The sequence below is a fragment of the Chlorocebus sabaeus genome, chromosome 20 (genome assembly GCF_047675955.1).
Source record: "Chlorocebus sabaeus isolate Y175 chromosome 20, mChlSab1.0.hap1, whole genome shotgun sequence".
Lineage (NCBI taxonomy): Eukaryota > Metazoa > Chordata > Mammalia > Primates > Cercopithecidae > Chlorocebus > Chlorocebus sabaeus.
The window spans coordinates 130,267,950-130,289,130 of NC_132923.1; the positions used below are offsets into that span (position 1 = coordinate 130,267,950).

At 52.0% G+C, this 21,181-nt stretch overlaps 1 protein-coding gene across 2 annotated transcripts; it reads right to left on the minus strand.

Moving 5' to 3' along the window:
- Positions 1-132: 132 nt before the first annotated feature.
- On the minus strand, positions 133-21,180 carry TAS1R1 (taste 1 receptor member 1). Of its 2 annotated transcripts, none has more exons than XM_073007883.1 (6): positions 20,138-21,180; positions 8,703-9,009; positions 4,195-4,728; positions 2,979-3,191; positions 2,538-2,658; positions 133-1,235 (listed from the first exon to the last, which is right to left on the minus strand). In XM_073007883.1, exons 1-6 carry the CDS (start codon positions 20,326-20,328, stop codon positions 304-306), a joined length of 2,298 nt encoding a protein of 765 aa, XP_072863984.1. In that variant the 5' UTR covers positions 20,329-21,180; the 3' UTR covers positions 133-303. The 2 variants fall into 2 exon arrangements, with proteins under 2 accessions (XP_072863984.1, XP_072863985.1); XM_073007884.1 differs by having other exon boundaries at positions 4,195-4,956.
- Position 21,181: the final 1 nt, after the last annotated feature.

The following is a 21,181-nucleotide window of genomic DNA, read 5'->3' on the forward strand; positions in this document are numbered from 1 at the left end:
GTTCTTTTGGCGCTAGGCCCGCCTCCGGGGTTGCCTAGCAACGTCAAGCTGGGCACCAAGCCTTTTCCAGGTTCTGGGTTCAGACTTCAATCCGCGGCACCTCACCCTCTTCCCCGACAGGAGACCAGATACGCATTTCACTTCTTTATTGGCAGCCCGGAGCCTGGTCTGGGCTCTCCCGGGCGCTTACACGTCCCAACCCCAGACTGAGGTGCCCAAAGGCCTCCCAAACAGCTCTGGCCTGCTTGACCTTCCACCCTCAGGACAGAGAAAGCTACCAGCTATGCCTGCCGACCCCACTGGTCAGGTGGAGCCACGGTGCCTCGTGTAGTCCTGAATGGAAGCCTGGAAGTGCTCTGTGCTGTTGAGGTCTGGGCGGCAGAGGATCACGTAGCACTTGGGCAGAAAATACCCGCCGAAGCCGCTGCTCAGGCTGCTCAGCCCAGCCAGCATGTTGACCGCGGGCAGATACTTGCCGTCGTAGACGCTAGCCGTGGTGAAGAAGGCGATCCAGGATATGAAGTTGAAGAGCAGGCTGAAGGTGACACATTTGGCCTCGTTGTAGTTCTCTGGCAAGTCCTTGCCCAGGTAACTGCAGGCAAAGGCACTGATGGAGAGAAGGCCATTGTAGAGAAAGGCCAGAATGAAGCCCAGGGAGTTGGCCTCTGTGCACTCAAGCATCACCAGATGGGGGAAGCGCTGGTATTCCCTGGTGGGCAGTGGAGTCCACACCACCAGCCAAGTTAGGCAGATAAGCAGCTGAGCCGCTGAGCTGATCATCACAAACAGGCCAGCACCATGGTTTTGGACCCAGGCGCGGTAGAAGGTAGGTGCCTTGGTGGAAAACTTGAAGATGATGATTAGTTGGAAGGAGCGAACTGTCAGGCAGGACAGGAAGATGGTGAAACCAAGGGCAAAGAGGGCCTGGCGCAGCAAGCATGCAGGCCTCGTGGGCTCCCCAAAGAAGCCATAGAGGCTGCTGCTACCTGCTGCCAGGGAGCCCAGCATAAGAAAGCACAGGCGGCCCCCTGCTGACCTCACCACAGGGGTGTCTAGGTGCCAGGCAAACAGGCCAGCAGTCCCAAGCAGCAACAGCAGCAGCAGCGTGTTAGCTGCCAGTAGCACCCAAGAGGTGTGCTCTTGACAAGCCAAAAACACCACAGTGCGCGGGAAGCAGGTCTGGCTTCCCTCAGGTGCCCACTCTTCTTTCCCACAAGGCTGGCATCTGTAGAGGTCTGAAAGGGAAGGCCAAGAAGGTTCCTGAGAGCCAGATGAGCAGAGTAGGAATAGGAAATAGGGGCCTGCAAGATGCTGGGAGAATTGTACCCAGGCAGCTAGACTGTGCTAGGCATGGTGGGATGGGGGTAGCCGGGAGTGGGGCCTGAGGCCAAGCAGTTCCTCAAAATGCCTGTGTTAATTACAGACACTGGAGACACACAGGTCAGTTCTATATGGCTCATGATCCCATGAGGGTTTTGCAAACCCCAGGGAGGACCTTGCCCTGGTAGCTCTGCCCACATAACAGAGAGGCTACGATCCAATGGGAGCAGCCTGCTCCCAAGGGAGGGCATTTTAACCCCTCTCCCTCTCCAGCATTTCCATGAACCATTTTCCTTAGCTGCTGCTCTGTGGTTTCTCTGAGTCCTGACCCTCTGAGGACAGAAGGGAAGTATTGCTGTCCCTACAGAGATGGTGAAAGGAAAGAATGTGGCCCCTGGACACCAACGAAGGACATGAGTCCTTAGCTATTTAATTTGCTCTCTGTTCTTGATCTTGCGTTGCTGGATGGGGAATGCTGTTTTTTTTCTCTGTTGCAGACATGCTAGTATCTGTATTCAGGCCAAGCTGTTCAAGGAGCTAGCTGTCTTTGGCATGGGCAACAGAAGGGACAGTAGGACAAGAGGGCACAAAGGGAACAATAGCTACATTCATTTAGAGAAAGAGGTTGAATTCAGGATACGATTGCATTTGTAGGAGTTGTGATGACAGCTGTCTAATAGAGGACACACCTCGGTCTAAGGATTTCAGTTGGCTGATTCTTTCTTTTTCTTTTTTTTTTTTTTTCGGATGGAGTTTTGCTTTTGTTGCCCAGGCTGGAGTGCAATGGTGCAATCTCAGCTCACCACAACCTCTGCCTCCCGGGTTCGAGAGATTCTCCTGCCTCATCTTCCCAAATAGCTCGGATTACAGGCACGCGCCACAGCGCCCAGCTAATTTTTTTTGTATTTTTAGTAGAGATGGGGTTTCACCATGTTGCTCAGGTGGGTCTCGAACTCCTGATCCTCAGGTGATCCGCCCACCTTGGCCTCCCAAAGTGCTGGGGTTACAGGCATGAGCCACTGCACCCAGCGACTGATTCTCTTTATCAGAATTCTGTCTGGTAGCAGGAGTCCTCCAACCTGAAGCTAACTGGCAGCCAAGTGACTGGGCTCTGGTTCTGGGACAGGGCATGTGCACATGGGGACCAAGGGAGGCCTCCCTCCACTGTGTAGCCCCTGGGAGTGCTGGGTAGCTCGCCTGCTCCATTGCCCACTCACCACTCTTGTTAAGGAAGGTCCCAGCCCCACAGGGCACACACTCAAAGCAACAGTGATGGAAACCTGTAACCACTCGCTGGTGCCCTTCAAGACAGTCACTGGAACACACAGACTTAGGCACCTGTAAGAAGCCAGAGGGGCCACACATAGGGGCCCAAATCAAAGGACAGCTCACATGTGGAACAGAAAACAGAATCTCTGTGCATCTGCCCTCACGGCTCACTCCCAGGGCGGGGCCCCTGGTCATGTGAACTTCCGCCCCAGGGCATCTGCACACTCGCCTATGGAGTGTCTTCCCTGCTTCCCTGGCCAGGATGGGTAGAGTGGTGGCAGCTGGACCTGGGGTCCCCCTCCTGCTCCCTGTACACTGTGTCAGCATCACCCCCAGACTCTAGGCTGCCCATAAGGCAGTTACCTGGTGAATGACCACATCCCCATTACCTGGTTGTCCTTTCCATGCCACTGGATTTTGGTCTCATTTATGTCTAGCTGAACTGGAGACCATGTGGAGGAACCGAGGACTGTGAAGGTCCACTTCGGCCCACTCCAGTCCCAGGCAATTATGTTATAGCTACTGAGGGGGTCTCCATTGTCATTAAACATCACAGTGTCCTTGTGTAGAAGGAAATTCACCTTGTGGATCTGCTCCAAAAGCTGAAAGAAACACATATCACAAAGCCACCATAGATAGCACAGACCTACATGGTCCCAGAAGCAAGGGCCTGGGGCCTTCCTGGGTTTCCATCCTGGTGGTTTCAGCCCATCGGGAAGGTATAGTCCCTTCCTTCTTAGGAAGCCCCTCAACCCTCCCCACCAACCTCCTGAGAGGAGGCCTCTAACAAAGGCTCCTTTACAGACAGTTTTAGCCCTGGACCTTGTCACTTGACACTTCCAAGACACAGTGGGTGAGAGAAGGTAAGGATCAGAGAGAAAGATCTGTCTAAGAGAAGAGAGCTCACGCCTGTAATCCCAGCATTTTGGGAGGCTGAAGCAGGAGGATCACTTGATGCCAGGAGTTCGAGACCAGCTTGGCCAATGTGGTGAAACCCCATCTCTACTAAAAATACAAAAATTAGGCCGGGCACAGTGGTTCACACCTGTAATCCCAGCACTTTGGGAGGCCGAGACGGGCAGATCACGAGGTCAGGAGATCGAGACCATCCTAGCTATCATGGTGAAACCCCGTCTCTACTAAAAATACAAAAACATGAGCTAGGCGTCGTGGCAGGCGCCTGTAGTCCCAGCTACTTGGGAGGCTGAGGCAGGAGAATGGTGTGAACCTGGGAGGCAGAGCTTGCAGTGAGCCAAGATCGCGCCACTGCATTCCAGCCTGGGCAACAGAGCGAGACTCCGTCTCAAAAAAAAAAAAAAGAAAAATTAGCTAGGTGTGATGGTGGGTGCTTGTAATCCCAGCTACTCAGGAGGCCAAGGCAGGAGAATCACTTGAACCCAGAAGATGGAAGTTTCAGTGAGCTGAGATCGCATCACTGCACTGCAGCCTGGGCAACAGAGCCAGATTCTGTCTCAAAAAAAAACAGTCCATAAGTTAGTCGCATTTATCACCCTTGGCATTTAGGGTGACCAGAGAGTGCCCACTCTGCTCATCTCAGGATTGGCTGTTTTCCCCAACAGAAGGTGCTGGGGTGGGCTCTCTTACCTGCCAGGGGTAGACTCGGCCCCTGGAACAAACTCCAGAGGCACAGCCCAGGAGCTGGTGGAGGCCATGGGCCACTGCATACACAGCCTGGTACGCGTTGTAGGCAGAACTCATGGAGAAGCCTTTGAGCTTGGGCATCGTGTGTGCCGTGAAAGCTTCACATTCTCTGCAGACCTGATTGCTGCTGCAGCAAGAGCTCTTGTGGCAAGGCCTAGGGGCTCCCTTGTCTGCCCGGGCATAGGCTTCTTCAAATGCCTTCAGGCCAGGGACAGTCCTCTTCTGGATGGCCACGCCCAGCACCATCCCAATGCGCTGGATCCCGGGCACCCCAGTGATGTGCCTGGAGAGCACCCAGGCCTCTGAGGCGACCCACACCTTGCCAGTCAGGTTGGCCAGCACCACGGACTCGAAAAACACCCTGGCCAACGGCCGGTTGGAAAAAACGACCACAACGGTGGCCGTGGCCTCGGCCAGGTGGCGCATCAGACGCTGCATCCTCTCATCGCCCACCTGGGCAGAGAAGGGCACGATGTCCTTGAAAGCAATGCAGATCCCCTGATCAGTGGCCTGCTTCTCCAGTGCCTCCACCCCTAGCTGCCCATAGTCGCCACTGCTGCCAACCAGAGAGATCCAGGTCCACCCGAACCTCTGCAGCAGCAGCACCATGGTCTCCACCTGGTACTTGTCGCTGGGGATGGTGCGCAGGAAGGAGGGGTACTGCCGCTTCATGCTGAGCGTCTCGCTGCTGGCCCCATAGCTGATCTGTGGGAGGTGCCATTCAGCCAGTTCAGTGGCATAAGTCTCCACTGAAGGCCCCCAATACCTGGGCCTGTGCTGGGTGTGGGGATGCAGGGAGCAGGGGAGACCAGGAGAGCACCACTCACCCTGTGACACTGACAAATCACCTGCGAAGGCTCCACCAGGGTGGGTTGTGGGGGAGGAGTGGGAATCTGCCTGGGAACAAGAGGGGAGGGGATGCATTCCAAGCAAAGGAGACAAAACTTGCATAGGAGTGAAATAGTCCCGTGTGTTTGGGGACCTTCAGGGACTTCCACTGGAGGCAGTTTGCAAGGAAGAAGAGAAGCATGTGTAGGTCAGGGCAGAAGTTAGGTCAGTGGCCTGTTAGGAACCGTGCCTCACAGGAGGAGGTGAGCAGCTTGTGAGTAAGCAAAGCTTCATCTGTATTTACAGCTGCTCCCTTCCTGTCAGATCAGCAGCAGCATCAGATTCTTGTAGGAGCGTGAACTCTACTGTGAACTGCGCATGTGAGGGATCTGGGTTGCGCGCTACTTATGAGAATCTAATGTCTGATGACCTGTCACTGTCTTCCGTCACCCCCAGATGGGACCATCTAGTTGCAGGAAAACAAGCTCAGGGCTCCCACTGATTCTACATGATGGGGAGTTGTAGAATTATTTTATTATATTAATACATGATGGCCAGGTGCAGTGGCTGACACCTGTAATCCCAACATCCTTGGGAGGCCGAGGTGGGCGGATCACAAGGTCAGGAGTTTGTGACCAGCCTGGCCAATATGGCAAAACCCCGTCTCTGCTAAAAAGTACACAAATTAGCTGGGCATGGTGGCGAGTGCCTGTACTCCCAGCTACTTCGGAGGCTGAGGCAGGAGAATTGCTTGAACCCGGGAGGTGGAGGTTGCAGTGAGCCGAGATCACACCACTACACTCCAGCCTGGGCGACAGAGCGAGACTCTGTCTCAAAAAAAAAATATATATATATATATGTATTTTTTATTTATAATAAAATATATTTATGTATTTTATTTATATAAATAAAACAATGTAATAATATAAATAAGTGCACAATAAATGTAATGCACTTGAATCATCCTGAAACCAACCCCTCACACACCTGTCCATAGAAAAATTGTCTTCCGCAAAACCAGTCCCTGATGCCAAAAAGGTTGGGGGCCACTGCTGTAAGCTACAGGGAGGCCCTAAGGACATCCGCAGAGAAGTGCTATGTTTGGACTTGCATTTTTTTCTTTTTTTTCCAAGACAGAGTCTTACTCTATCGCCCAGGCTGGAGTGCGGTGGCATGATCTTGGCTCACTGCAACACCTGCCTCCTGGGTTCAAGAAATTCTCCTGCCTCAGCCTCCTGAGTAGCTGGGATTACAGGTGCCTGCCACCACCCCCAGCTAATTTTTGCATTTTTAGTTTCACCACGTTGGCCAGGCTGGTTTCCAACTCCTGACCTCATGAGCTGCCCACCTCAGCCTTCCAAAGTGCTGGGATTACAGGCGTGAGCCACAGTGGCCAGAACTTGCATTTTATGAGCATATCTCTGACTTCAGTGAGGAATGAGTTAGAAAAGATTCAAGACTAGAATCAGGGGGAAGCCTTAGGACACTGATGGAAGAATCTAGTTGAGAGATAATGCTGGTCTGAATTCCAGCTGTGGCTGTGGCAGTGGAAAAGGAGGCCAGAGAGGACGAAAGATGGGGAGCAGGGCAACGAGGAGTGGCAGTGGGCAGGACTCTGGGGTGATGGCTGCTCCATCACTACCCTCCACCAGAGGGGTGGGGCCAGTACAGGAAGAAAAGAGGCTTTTGTTGTGTAGGGAGGTAAGGTCAATCTGCGCTCTGCTGGGTCCATGATATGGTGCGGTTGGGCCAGCATCAGGGGCTCAGATCAGAGGGGAGGGGACTGAGAATGGGAAATTAAGCCACGAGCCCACAGCCTGCCCGGGAACTGGAAAAGGGGAGGAGAGGAGGGTGAAGCTTGCTCCGGGGAATCACCTACCTCTTCAGAGGAAGTGGGACAAGAGGAGAGAAGGGCTGCAAGTGAAAGCCAGGTGCGGGTAGGGGGATGGGGGGGGCATAAATTCCAAGGAAAGACTCTCATAGGAGGACTGGTCTAAAATGTCACAAAGGGCACGGTGGCTCATGCCTGTAATCTCATCACTTTGGGAGGCCAAGGCAGGTAGATTGCTTGAGCCCAGGAGTTCCAGGCCAGTCTAGGCAACATAGTGAGACCTCCATCTCTACACAAAATACAAAAATTAGCCAGGCATGGTGGCACATGCCTGTGGACCCAGCTACTTGGGAGTATGAAGTGGGAGGATCGCTTGAGCCTGGGAGACAGTGAGCCAACATTGCGCCACTGCACTCCAGCCTGGGCATCAGAGTGAGACTGTCTCAAAAAAAAAAAAAATCACAAAGATTTCACCTAAGATAGGCTGGGCGCGGTAGCTCACGTCTGTAATCCCAGCACTTTGGGAGGCTGAGGCCGGCACGAGGTCAGGAGATCAACACCATCCTGGCTAACATGGTAAAACCCTGTCTCTACTAAAAATACAAAAAATTAGCCAGGTGTGGTGGTGGGCACCAGCTACTCAGGAGGACGAGGCAGGAAAATGGCATGAATCCAGGAGGCGGAGCTTGCAGTGAGCCGAGATCACGCCACTGCACTGTAGCCTGGGTGACAGAGTGAGACTCTGTCTCAAAAAAAAAAAAAAAAAGAAGGCACCTAAGATAAAGAAGGACTGCAAAGTAGGATTTGGAGACCTAGAAGGTGCCCCAGCTCACAGCAAAACCAAGAGTGGTGGGGGCAGCCCTCAGGGGCTGAGAAGCAATGAGGGGAGGGAGAAGCCAGCAGGAAGCTTCCACGGGAAGGGGCAGGGAGTCAGTGCTCAGTGTAGAGAGCCTGGAGGAGGGAGAGGGATGACGGCAACCACAGGCCAGGCAGGAACCCACGGGGAAGAATCCATAAGCCAAGGAAGGGTTGTGGTCCAAGGTACAGGGCAAGAATAAGCACAGGGACAGGACGGACCTCAGCAAAGTGAGGGATGTCAGCACCTCTGAGCCAGGAGGGAAGAAGGAAAGGCAGGCAGGAGAGACTGGGATGATGTGGAGCAGTCTATGGGGTGGGAAGCAAAGGGTGTCCTTTTTTGGGGGTGGTGGGGGGGGACAAGGCATCACTCTGTCATCTAGGCTTGAGTGCAGTGGCACAATCTTGGCTCACTGCAACCTCCACCTCCCAGGTTCCAGCAATTCTCCTGCCTCAGCCTCCTGAGTAGCTGGGATTACAGGCACACACCACCACTCTCGGTTAACTTTTGTATTTTTAGTAGAGATGGGGTTTTGCCATATTGGCCAGACTGGTCTCAAACTCCTGGCCTCAAGAGATCTGCCCAGCCTCCCCAAGGGATTACAGGCATGAGCCACAGTGCCCGTCCAGGGTATCCATTCCTAACAAAGGCAATGGAACCTCTGGAGGGAGGAGGGGAGTGGAGGGCAGCACGGGTGCAGCTGAGTGGCAGTAGTTCCCAAGGAGAATGGGTTTTCCCATGAGAGTGGAGGCAGGGATCTGGAAGGCTGGGGCCGGAACCACGCTGGGCAGGGACCCCTGACTTGTGACTAAAGAACAGTGACCACCCAAGAGATCCAGGGGCAGGCAACCTTGAGGGGACAGCAGCTCTTGCCCACATGCCCCAGCCCAGACTTGCCTGAAGGGAGATGGGCAAAGGTCTGAGGCTCCAGCTTACCAGGGGCATCAGGAAAGGGCTCAGCAGGGCGGCTGTGGTGGCAGCACGGTTGGTGGTGTCAGGCCCAATCACCGCCAACACCTTAGGGGAATAGCGGAGAAGGTCTCCTTGGAGCTCTATGTGGCGTGGCCCTGGTAGGGAGAGCACTCTCAGCGTGGCGTACACATTGGCAGAGTCAGAGCACACATCATACAGCTGGTATCCCAGGGTGACGTTGGGCAGCAGGGCCGTGGAGTTGTTTATCTCCTCAACCCCAAGCCGCATAGCCTGGAAGAGGTGGTAGCCATGCTCATTGAAGCTACCAGGCCTGTGGAGAAAGCCAAGCAGAGAGAGCTAAGAAGGACAAGGCCCTGCTGAAACCCTCTGGCCTCCTAGACTCTGAGGCTTGGGGGTAAAAGGGAACCTTTGAGGTCATCGTCCAGTTCCCCAAACCACAACTTCAACAAGGGCTCTGAAGCTCAGCAGGAGAAACAAGCTGGCCCTGATGGAGAAGCATATTAGCATCAAAAAGTTCCTGAGGTCCTGGAGCAGAGAAACCTGCTACATTAGTCAGTGTTCTCCAGAGAGAGAGAGTGAGTGAGAAATTTAGTTTAAGGAATTGGTTCACATTGTGAGGGCTGGCAAGTTCAAATTTCGCAGGACAGACCAGCAGTCTGGACATTCTGTAAAGAACTGATGTTACGATGCTCCTCAGTCCTAAGATGCTATGGAGGCAGAATTCCCTCAAGTCCCTCCTTATACAGAAACTTCAGGCTTTTTTTTTTTTTTTTTTTTTTTTGAGATGTGTTAGGGACCCAACCCAGCAAAGGCCCTCTGCCAAGGCAGATGTTCCCTCCCCCCACCTGTTTGTTTTTCTTCATCTCCTGCTTTTCTCACCACCTGCAGGCCCTCTGCCAAGGTGGATGTTCCCCAGCTGTTGTTTTTTTCTCCTAACATCTGCCCATCAACCAGGATGTGGCTTTACCCAGAAACAGCTCCCACTCCCTCCCTAAAATATACTTATACCCCCTAGTCTGTAAGCCTGGGCTGCTGCTTCCTCTGATTGCTGTGGAGCAGCCCAGCAGGTTAATAAACTTGCTTGCCTGACTTTGGGTCTACTCGTTCTTTCTCTCGGCTAACCTTATATTTTGGTGCCGAAACCCAGGAATGGGTAGGCTCTGGCCGGGCGTCCCCAGAGGACTTTCTGTCTGTCTGTCTGTCTCTCTCTCTCTCTCTCCTTCCCTCCCTCCTCGTGGGCTGTGTGCTAGAGCCTTTCCCCCTCATCCCACCTCTCTCCTGGCCACCCTCCCCTTCCCGAACCTGCTGAAGACCTGGAGGATTTCTCAGACTCTCCCATTGTTGGCAACCAAGGGCTTCCTCTGGCCTCCAGGCCTCTGGCTTCTCCATTTCAGGGACACCTGACTCAGTGGCTACCTCCTCTATTCTGGACAGGGCTTGCAGGACAGGGGACACCCTCTCCTGCCATCCTTGTTGCCCGGCAGTCTCTTCTTCCTCTACCCACCCCCCTCCATTCACCATAGGAGTTTCTCATTCTACACTTCCTAAGACCACCCCTCTTGGGTGTCTTCTGTGCAACCTCAATGTCCTCAGGCTCTGTTCAAAGGTCCATCCTAAGAAGCTGCTTTTCTACTCTAATACTGCCTGGCCTCAATACAGATTAGACAATAGCTCCCAATGGCCCGAAAACGGCACTTTCAATTTCAACGTACTTAAAGACTTAGACAACTTTTGCCACCGCAATGGGAAATGGTCCGGGATTCCTTATGTTCAGGCTTTCTTCACTCTCCGTAGCCACCCTTTTCTTGGCCGGTCCTGTTCTACTTTCCAAATCCTTCTCGCCTGCTCCAAACCCAACTTGCCCTCTGCCACTCTTCCTACAGCCCCAGTCGATGACTCCTTTTAACCCCGCCAATTTCCCCCTCCTTGCCACCATCATGGTCCTCCATTAAACCCACCCCAATCCCCCACCTTATGTCACCGTTCCTATTCTGCCCCTTTCTCCCCCTCTCTCTAACCACCCTGCCTCTGACTCTGAATCCTCACTGTCTCTACCCCTCACCCGTTCTCGGGCCCAACATGCCCCTTAACCAGCCCCTTCATGTCCCCTCCGGGAGGTAGCAGGAGCTGAGGGGATTGTCCGTGTCCACATCCCTTTCTCCCTCTCTGACCTCTCCCAAATTGGAAAACGTCTTGGGTCCCTCTGCTCCAATTCTAATACTTATAACAAATAATTTAAATATCTTACCCCATCTTATGAACTCACTTGGCATGATCTCTACATCATCCTCTCTTCCACCCTCCTTCCAGAAGAGAAGGAAAGATTGTGTCTCGCAGCCCAGGCACACGCCACCGGTCTTCATCGGCAAGATCCTACTAAGCCCATAGGAGTCACTGCTGTTCCCCAGGAAGAGCCTTCCTGGGAGTACCAACCCACAGACCCTGGCCGGGCATCCTGTAACCATATGATTACCTGCCTCATTGCAGGCCTTAACAAAGCTGCCCATAAGGCTGTAAATTTTGAAAACCTTAAGACATTTCCCAAAAGGCAGATGAAAATCCTGCCCAATTCCTTTCCCGCCTTACAAAGGCTCTCCAAAAATATACCTGCGTCCACCCTTCCTCCCGAGAAGGAACTGTTGTTCTTAACACCTGTTTTATCTCCCAATCTACCCCAACACCTGGCACAAACTTAAAAAGGCTGAAGAGGGCCCTGAAACCTCACAACAAGACCTCCTTAACCTGGCTTTCAAAGTCTTCAATAACCGGGATGAGCAAAGTAAATTAGATAGAGCCTAAAGAGAGAGAGCACGCTAAATACCAGCTTCTAGCTGTGGCTATCTGTCAACATAGCCATAGCACCCAAGGGCACAAAAGACCCGATAGCAGTAATCCTCCCAGGCGCTGCTTTAAGTGTGGCAAAGATGGCCACTGGGCGCAGGCATGTCCTAACACACGAGTGCTGAAGAGCCCTTGCCCAGTCTGCCAGCAGACAGGCCACTGGAAGTCTGACCGTCGTCTCAACAGATGCACAGAAAAGCCTGCACCTCAGAACCACCTCCACTTCAGCGAGACAAAAAGTGAAGAATCGCTTACACTCCCACAACTCCTTGACCTAGCTTCTGAGAACGGACAAGTCGCAGGGCCCCCAGCCCCAACTGCCATCAAGCATCAGAGCCCAGGGTAACTCTGCTAGTAGCAGGTAAGCCAATCTCCTTTATTTATTTATTTATTTTTTGAGACGGAGTCTCGCTGTGTCACCCAGGCTGGAGTGCAGTGGCTGGATCTCAGCTAGCTGCAAGCTCTGCCTCCTGGGTTTATGCCATTCTCCTGCCTCAGCCTCCCACGTAGCTGGGACTACAGGCGCCCGCCACCTCGCCCAGCTAGTTTTTTGTATTTTTAGTAGAGATGGGGTTTCACCATGTTAGCCAGGATAGTCTCGATCTCCTGACCTCATGATCCACCCGTCTTGGCCTCCCCAAAGTGCTGGGATTACAGGCTTGAGCCACCGCGCCCGGCCACCAATCTCCTTTTTAATCAATACCAGGGCCACCTACTCGGCCTTGCCTGAATTCTCAGTACCAATTCTCCCCTCTCAATCTTAGTTGTGGGGGTTGACAGACTCATCTAGCATCCGTGCACCACCAGACCTCTTACTCATTCCCTATTCAATACCATTTACTCATAGTCTTTCCTTATCATGCCTCATTGCCCCATCCCCATTCTAGGCTGAGACTTTTTGCCAAATTCAAGGCTTGTATCACCTTTTCTTGTCTCCCTCAACCTGAGTCCCTCCTACTCCTCTCCTCCAGTCCAGTCCCTGACCTCTCTCCCCAGCACCCACTTCCTTCCTCTCTTATGAACTCAATACTATAGGATACTACCACCCCTTCCCTAACTGCTCACTACAACCCCATCAAAATCCAGCTAAAAGACCCCTCCAAATTCTCCAATATCCCCCAATACCCCATTTCCCTAACCCACCAAAAGAGTCTACAGCCCATCGTAAACAAGCTCTGCTCACATGGTCTTCTTCAGCCAATACACTCTCCATGTAACACCCCCATCCTCCCTGTTAAAAACTCAGACGGCTCATACCAACTCATTCAAGACCTCCGAGCCATTAATCAGGCCGTCCTCCATATTCACCCCGTAGTCCCTAACCTGTATACACTTCTCTCTCTCATCCCCTCCAATACCACCCACTACACTGCTATTGTATTGCTAAAAGATGCCTTCTTTACCATTCCCCTACATCCTGATTCCCAAAACCTCTTTGCCTTCACCTGGGCTGACCCTGACACCCTCCAATCACAGCAACTCACATGGACTGTCCTTCCCCAAGGCTTCAGGGATAGTCCTCATTTCTTTGGGCAAGCCCTAGCCCAAGACCTCACCTCCTTAGACCTTTCCCCCAGCCGTCTTCTTCAATATGTGGATGACCTCCTCCTCTGTAGTCCCTCCCTAGAAGACTCTCAGACTCACACTATTACCCTTCTAAACTTTCTTGCTAACAAAGTGTACAAGGTCTCCCCCTCCAAAGTACAATTCTCCACCCCAACAGTAACATAATTAGGAGTCCAACTCCTAGCTTCATCTCCCAAATCAGCCAACAAGTTTCTCAGTCCCTCAGTGTCCAGTGGCGCCTCCATATCCCATATCAACCCCAGTCATCAGGAAAAATTGAAAGGGCAAATGGCGTCCTTAAAACTCAGTTAACCAAACTCACTCTTGAAGTCCAAAACGCTGGACCTCCCTTCTGCCCATAGCCCTAGTACACATCAGAGCCAGCCCCAAAGCACCCTCTTTCCTCAGTCCATTTGAGTTAATGTATGCACGCCCTTTGCTCTTACAAAACAGGCCCCCTTCTAACTCTCAGCTAGGAGAATACGTCCCAACACTCTCTCTCATCCACCATCTCCTCCGTGAACAAGCTGACCAGGCCCTCCCAAAACCCCATGAAGGCTCCACCAACCAGACTCTCCTTCCAGGAAAGCATGTCTTCTTAAAAACTCTTAACCTGACCAGCCCCAGGTCTAAGTGGGAAGCTCCTTTCCAAATCATGCTCACGATCCCCACTACAGCCAAACTCTCAGGACATGCTTCTTGGTACCAACTTTCTAGATTAAAAAGGGCTCCTACAACTGATCCGCCTACAACTGACCCACCCATTGCCTTCCGCCAATTCTCCAGTACCCTCTTTGGCCCAACTAAACTCTGCCTCATGCCTGTCCATAAAGGAGACACTTAAACAATACCCAGACTCCTCTTTCTCCTCCTGACAATCGCAAGTACATTCCTGATTTCTCTCAAATGCCCTGTTCCTGCCTACCTTGCCACTTCACCCTCTTCATCCTCTCCACCAAGACATCTCCTGGTTTCAGTTCCAAACTCCCACTCTGGACTCTCTTTTAGAGTGGATAGATGACCTCCTCTTTCAAGGCACCCTATATGACTTTTCCCCAGATGAAATGCACTTATTTACTTTCCTACTTACTCTTTGACTATCTAACTCTCCTAATCCATTGGCTGCCCCACATAGCCACACCTCCCCTTCCAATACTACCCAGCTACCTCTACAAGACCCTTAGCTTAAATCCCTCCCTACTAAACCAGTCCAACCCCATCCTAGCAAAAGACTGCTGGCTCTGTATCTCCCTATCGACTACCACCTGTGTTGCCACCCCTGTTCCCTCAAAAGACTGGGTTCTTACTAAGTTAACCTATCACCCCCGTTATGAAGGAAAAAGCCCTTTACAACTTTTAGACATGCAGTCATTGGCTAAATTTTCTGTCATAGATATGACAAAAAACACTCTGACAGGGCGCATAGTACAACTTTTACGCTCCTATATCTCCAGCCTTACCCAATATACAAGTAATGACAAGCCCATTCGCGGCCCTGTGACCACCGACACCGGTCTGACTTTCCAAGCCCCTGTGTGTGTCCAATGTAACCTGCCCTCAGGTCTGCCTTTAGGTCACCTACTGTCCCATCAGTGTAACCATACCTTACAGCTTCAAGCCCCAAACGACCACCAAAATTTTAAGGTCACCAAAACGGCCGAATTTAAACAACTCGTCCACTTTTCAGGACCCCCTAAAGTCACCACCAGCTCTTTACTAAACAGTCAAGATTTTGTAATGGCAGACATACAGGCTGTATGGCCATTCACCCATGCACCTCTTGCAGCACGGCTCCCCTCCTGGCCAAATGCCTCTTTATACCCTCTTTCAATTACTCTTTCGAATGGCTCCTGGTAGACACAAAACAATTCTTTCTCCAATGGGAGAATAAAACACGAGAAGCCACTCCAATTATCCCTGCAACTCCTTTTCAGCCACTCACTGGAGCTGCCTTAGCAAGCACTCTAGGCATGTGGGAGAATGAAAACAATAAACTCACATGCTTTTTCAGTATACATAACCAGTTCCTTCTGCCCAGCCAAGGTATATCTTTCTTGTGTGGAACCTCAACCTATGTCTGCCTCCCTACCAATTGGACTGGCACCTACACCCTAGTCTTCTTAAACCCCAAAATTGACATTGCCCCTGGAAATCAGAGTTTATCAATCCCTATTAAAGCTCAAGTCTGTCAACGCAGAGCTGTACAGTTAATACCCCTGCTTATAGGACTAGGAATTACTACTGCAACAGGAACAAGGATAGTAGGCTTGTCTGTTGGGAGAAAAGCTGAGTGATGGGAGAGAAGCTGAGGCAGGCTTGCATGTCTGACATAATGTAAAAGAGTCTTGGAACATGTCCAGGGTCCAGGGTTTAAAACCCCTCATGGCCTGGCCGGGCGCCGTGGCTCACGTCTGTAATCCCAGCACTTTGGGAGGCTGAGGAGGGCGGATCACTAGGTCAGGAGATTGAGACCATCCTGGCTAACGTGGAGAAACCCCGTCTCTACTAAAAACACAAAAAATTAGCTGAGCGTGGTGGTGGGCACCTGTAGTCCCAGCTACTTGGGAAGCTGAGACAGGAGAATGGCATGAACCTGGGAGGCGGAGCTTGCAGTGAGCCAAGATTGCACCATTATAGTCTAGCCTGTACAAGGGAGCAAGATTCTGTCTCAAAAAAACAAAGAAAAGAAAAAAACCCTCGTGGCCTTTGGAATGTTTCTAGACTTGCTGGCTCCTTGCTTCTAGCACTCCCATTATCTCAAGTAGCCATATGTTTCAAAGAAAATGCTACACCCTCACAGCTGCAGCTCATGCGCTTGATACAGTGCTTCCTTTCAACCCCCACATCCTCACCACCTGTTTCTTTGTTTGATCACCAATAAATAGCGTGGGCTCCCAGAGCTCAGGTCCTTCGCAGCCTCCATACTAGAGTTGGTACCCTGGTCCCACTTTCTCTCGTCTTTTCTTATTTCTTTGACTCCGCTGGACTTCGTAGCCCCCACGGCCTGGTGTTGGGCCTTATCACCCCAACACTTGTCCACCTCTCTGTCCTACTATCACGCTCTCTCAAAAGATCGCTCGGACAGCCTACAAGACATAGCTGAATCTATCCTTATTCTCCAGTCCCAAACAGACTTTTTTTTTTTTTGAGACAGAGTCTTGCTCTGTCGCCCAGGCTGGAGTGCAATGGCGCCAGCTGGGCTCCCTGCAAGCTCCGCCTCCCAGATTCAGGCCATTCTCCTGCCTCAGCCTCCCAAGTAGCTGGGACCACAGGCACCTGCCACCATGCCCAGCTAATTTTTGTATTTTTCGTAGAGACGGGGGCTTCACCGTGTTAGCCAGGATGGTCTCGATCTCCTGACCTTGTGATGCGCCCGCCTCGGCCTCCCAAAGTGCTGGGATTACAGGCGTGAACCACCATGCCCAGCCCTGAATAGACTCTTTAGCAGCAGTGTCACTTCAAAACCGTTGAGGTTTAGATCTCCTCACTGCCGAAAAAAGTGGACTGTGCATCTTCTTAGGAGACAAGTGCTGTTTCTATACTAACCAGTCAGGACTAGTACGAGATGCAGCCTGACGGTTAAATGAAAGGGCTTCTGAAATCAGGCAGCACCTTTCAGACTCCTGGCCCTAGTGGTTTTGTAACCCCTAGGTACCCTGGCTAATGCCCCTCCTGGGCCCTGCCATAACCCTTTTTCTCCTTTTAGCATTTGGCCCTTGCCTCCTACATCTCCTTACCCAGTTTTTACGGGACCATATTAGAGCCTTCGCCCATGGTGAGGGGTGACAACGTGCTAACAGCCCTCGCTCACTCTCGATGGGTCAGTACAAGACATGATGCTACTTCAAGAATACCAGCAGCTTCAAGAACAACTGTACCAACCCCACAGCCTTTCACCATAAACATCGCCCCTCTTCAGCTAGAAGAAGCAGTCAGAAGGCAACGACACCCCTTCTCTATTACCTATTAAAGGCTGGAATGTTAGGGACCCAACCCAGCAAAGGCCCTCCACCAAGGCGGATGTTTTCCCCACCCCGTTTTTCTCTGTCCCCTCTTTTTCTCACCGCCTACAGGTCCTCCGCCAAGGCAGATGTTCCCCAGCTGTTGTTTTTTCCCCCTAACATCTGCCCATCAACCAGGAAGTGGTTTTACCCAGAAACAGCCCCTAGGCGCCCCTGCGCCCTCCCTAAAATATACTTATACCCTCTAGTCTGTAAGCCCGGGCTGCTGCTTCCTCGGATTGCTGTGGGGCAGCCCAGCAGGTTAATAAACTTGCTTGCCTGACTTTGGGTCTACTCGTTCTTTCTCTCGGCTAACCTTACAAGATGGAGTTTTGCTCTTGTTGCCCAGGCTGTGGTGCAATGGCACAATCTCGCCTCACTGCAACCTCTGCCTCCCGGGTTCGAGTGATTCTCCAGCCTCAGTCTCCCGAGTAGCTGGGATTACAGGTATATGCCACCATGCCCGGCTAATTTTGTATATTTAGTAGAGAGGGGGTTTCTCCATGTTGGTCAGGCTGTCTCGAACTCCTGACCTCAGGTGATCTGCCCACCTTGGCCTCCCAAAGTGCTGGGATTACACTGAACCACCGCACCTGGCTTTTTTTTCGCTCTCTTTTTTTTTTTTTTTTTGACACGGAGTTTCACTCTTGTTGCCTTGTTGCCCAGGCTGGAGTGTAATGGCACGATCTCGGCTCACTGCAACCTCCACGCCCCCGATCCCAGTTCAAGCAATTCTCCTGCCTTAGCCTCCAGAGTAGCTGGGATTGCAGGTGTGCACCCACACATCCATCTACTTTTCGTATTTTTAGTAGAGACGGGGTTTCACACGTTGACCAGTGCAATGGTGTGATCTCTGCTCACTGCAACCTCCACCTCCCAGGTTCAAACAATTATCCTTCCTCAGCCTCCCAAGTAACTGGGATTACAGGCGCATGCCACCACTCCCAGCTAATTTTTTTGTATTTTAGTAGAGACAGGGTTTCACTATGTTGCCCAGGCTGGTCTCGAACGCCTGAGCTCAGGCAATCCACCTGCCTCAGCCCCCCCAAAGTTGCTTGGATTATAGGCGTGAGCCGCCGTGCCCAGCTCAATTCTATTGATGTAAATGTTTACTAAATCTAAAAAATACCTTCTGGCTGGGCACAGCGGATCACGACTGTAATCCCAGCACTTTGGGAGGCCAAGGTGGGTGGATCACTTGAGGCCAGGAGTTCGAGACCAGCCTGGCCAACATAGTGAAACTCTGTCTTTATTTATTTATTTATTTATTTATTTATTTATTTATTTATTTATTTATTTTGAGATGGAGTCTTGCTCTGTTGCCCAGGCTGGAGTGCAGTGGCGCGATCTAGGCTGACTGCAAGCTCTGCCTCCTGGGTTCACGCCGTTCTCCTGCCTCAGCCTCCCGAGTAGCTGGGACTACAGGCGCCCACCACCACACCCGTCTAATTTTTTGTGTTTTCAGTAGAGACGGGGTTTCACCATGTTAGCCAGGATGGTCTCAATCTCTTGACCTTGTGATCCGCCCTCCTCAGCCTTCCAAAGTGCTAGGATTACAGGCGTGAGCTACCATGCCTGGCCGAAACCCTGTCTTTATTAAAAGTACAAAAAATGGGGCTGGGCTCAGTGGCTTATGCCTGTAATCCCAGCACTTTGGGAGGCCGAGGTGGGCGGATCATGAGGTCAGGAAATCGAGACCATCCTGGCTAACACGGTGAAACCCCGTCTCTACTAAAAAATACAAAAAACTAGCCGGGCGAGGTGGTGGGCGCCTGTAGTCCCAGCTACTTGGGAGGCTGAGGCAGGAGAATGGCGTGAACCCGGGAGGCGGAGCTTGCCGTGAGCCGAGATAGTGCCACTGCACTCCAGCCTGGGTGACAGAGCAAGATTCGGTCTCAAACAAAAAAAAAAAAAGGAGGCCGGGCGCGGTGGCTCAAGCCTGTAATCCCAGCACTTTGGGAGGCCGAGACGGGCGGATCACGAGGTCAGGAGATCGAGACTATCCTGGCTAACACGGTGAAACCCCGTCTCTATTAAGAAATACAAAAAACTAGCTGGGCGAGGTGGCGGGCGCCTGTAGTCCCAGCTACTCGGGAGGCTGAGGCCGGAGAATGGCGTGAACCCGGGAGGCGGAGCTTGCAGTGAGCTGAGATCCGGCCACTGCACTCCAGCCTGGGCGACAGAGCGAGACTCCGTCTCAAAAAAAAAAAAAAAAAAAAAAAAAAAAAAAAGGAAAGAAAAGAAAAGCAGGCTGGGCGTGGTGGCTCACACTCATAATCCCAGTGCTTTGGGAGGCCGAGGTAGGCGGATTACCTGAGGTTGGGAGTTCGAGACTAGCCCGACCAACGTGGTGAAACCCCTGTCTCTACGAAAAATACAAAAATTTAGCCAGGTGTGGTGGCACACACCTATAATTCCAGCTACTCCCGATGGTAAGGCATGAGAATCACTTGAGCCCAGGAGGAGGAGGTTCCAGTGAGTCAAGATTGTGCCACTGCACTCCAGCCTGGATGACAGAGCGAGACTCCATCTCAAAAAAATAAAAAATAAATAAAATATAAATAAATAAAAGCAGTAGTTCCCCTCTACCTAGATTGTTGACCTCACAATGACACCAACCTAAGCTCCTAAAGCATCTAATGGGATATGTCTTACCTTGCCACCCTATGGAGAACCATACTTGTCATCTGGGACTCTAGGGAGCTTTGAACATGGGTAGGAGTTGAGAGAAGATAGAAGAGGGAAAAGGACGCCCTTGCTTAGGCCTGGCCATCTAGGTACAGTACAAAGCCAAGAACCAATTTCAGTGGAGTTACAACACATTCTAACAGCAAGGGCGAAATAATTGGAAACTGGCTGAAGTGTCTGGGAAGGTCTAGCCAGCACTTAGGTGGCAAGTGGATTGATGGACAAGGCCTGGAGACAGTTCAAGGGGAAAAGGCAGAGGCAAGGTCCTGGTTGAGGATGGCAGGCAGAGAGGTCCTATAGCCAGGGGTCCCACTAAGTGTGGCTCTGCTGAACCCCACTCACCTGTCACACAGGGTCACCTCGGGTCTGTGCCTCACCTGCAGACAGCCAGAATGGAGAGGGAACAGGCCTGCCAGGAGGTAATCCCCAGGGAGGGTGAAGTCAGGAGAAGGCTCAGTGCTATGGCAGGCAAAGGCCCAGCAGCAGGAAATGAGAAGCTGCAGGCTAACCAGGCAAGCTGTGCAGAGCAGCATGCTGGCCAGACGCCCGCGCCCAGCATGGCCAAGGAGTGGCCTCTAAGGAGGCCAGTTGCTTAAATAGAAGGCAGGTGCCGGATGCTTTCTAACTTCATGCCCCCGAAAGGGGTGGGACTTGGAGCCCAGGAGCCCAGTGGCTGAAGCAGGACTGTTTGCCTTGATATTCCCGGCCTGCGGTCCAACTCAGGAAATGGGCAGGATGAAGGCACAGATGCAAACCAGGTGGCACCCAGTGACCCTTCCTCTGGACGGTTGTGGGTTCTGTCCATGCTCTGTGACTTCACCTGGCTTAGAAAGGGAGCCCTGGCATTTTGGGGCAAGGTGGGAGGCTGGAACACAACTTCTCCCAGTATTGTGAGAGTTTTAGAACTTTTTACCTGTGCCTCAATTTACTAAATGAGACACAGCTTTTGAGTTGACGACCCCCTACCCCAGACTCTAGTTTTCTGACAATAAGATTCTGAGCAAATCGTCATATACTTCCCCCTTGTTACCCAGGGTTGCTCACTTCGAGACAAATGCATGCAAACCTAAAGTATGCAAATAGACATGTTTTGTTTAAACTGCCAATCCTAAAGCTTTTTCTGCAGGAGAAAAAAAAAAAAAACCTCGGTGGATTTCCGGAGAGGTGGCCCATGGCTGGTCGCGAGGTTTCTGACTTTTTCCCTCTCCGGCCGACTGGGGTAGGGAATTTGCATAATGTAAATAGAGTCCTCGGTGGAGCCCCTCGACCAGGCCGGCAGGAGCTTCCTAGTGTACTTCCGGAGGTTGTCGGCAGAGGACGCTGGCGGCTCTGAGGCCGCTCCTTTCGGCAGCTGGGCGGGCAGAGGGGCGGAGCGACGGGATCTCG

Excerpts from the sequence above, each read along its gene's own strand:
- TAS1R1 (XM_073007884.1), bottom strand. The coding sequence starts at position 20,328 with ATGCTGCTCTGCACAGCTTGCCTGGTTAGCCTGCAGCTTCTCATTTCC. Across the intron at positions 4,957-8,702 it reads GCCCTTTCCTGATGCCCCTG|ATCAGCTATGGGGCCAGCAG; the intron begins GTAAGCTGGAGC and ends CACCTCCCACAG. Across the intron at positions 1,236-2,537 it reads GACCTTCCTTAACAAGAGTG|ACCTCTACAGATGCCAGCCT; the intron begins GTGAGTGGGCAA and ends CTTCCCTTTCAG.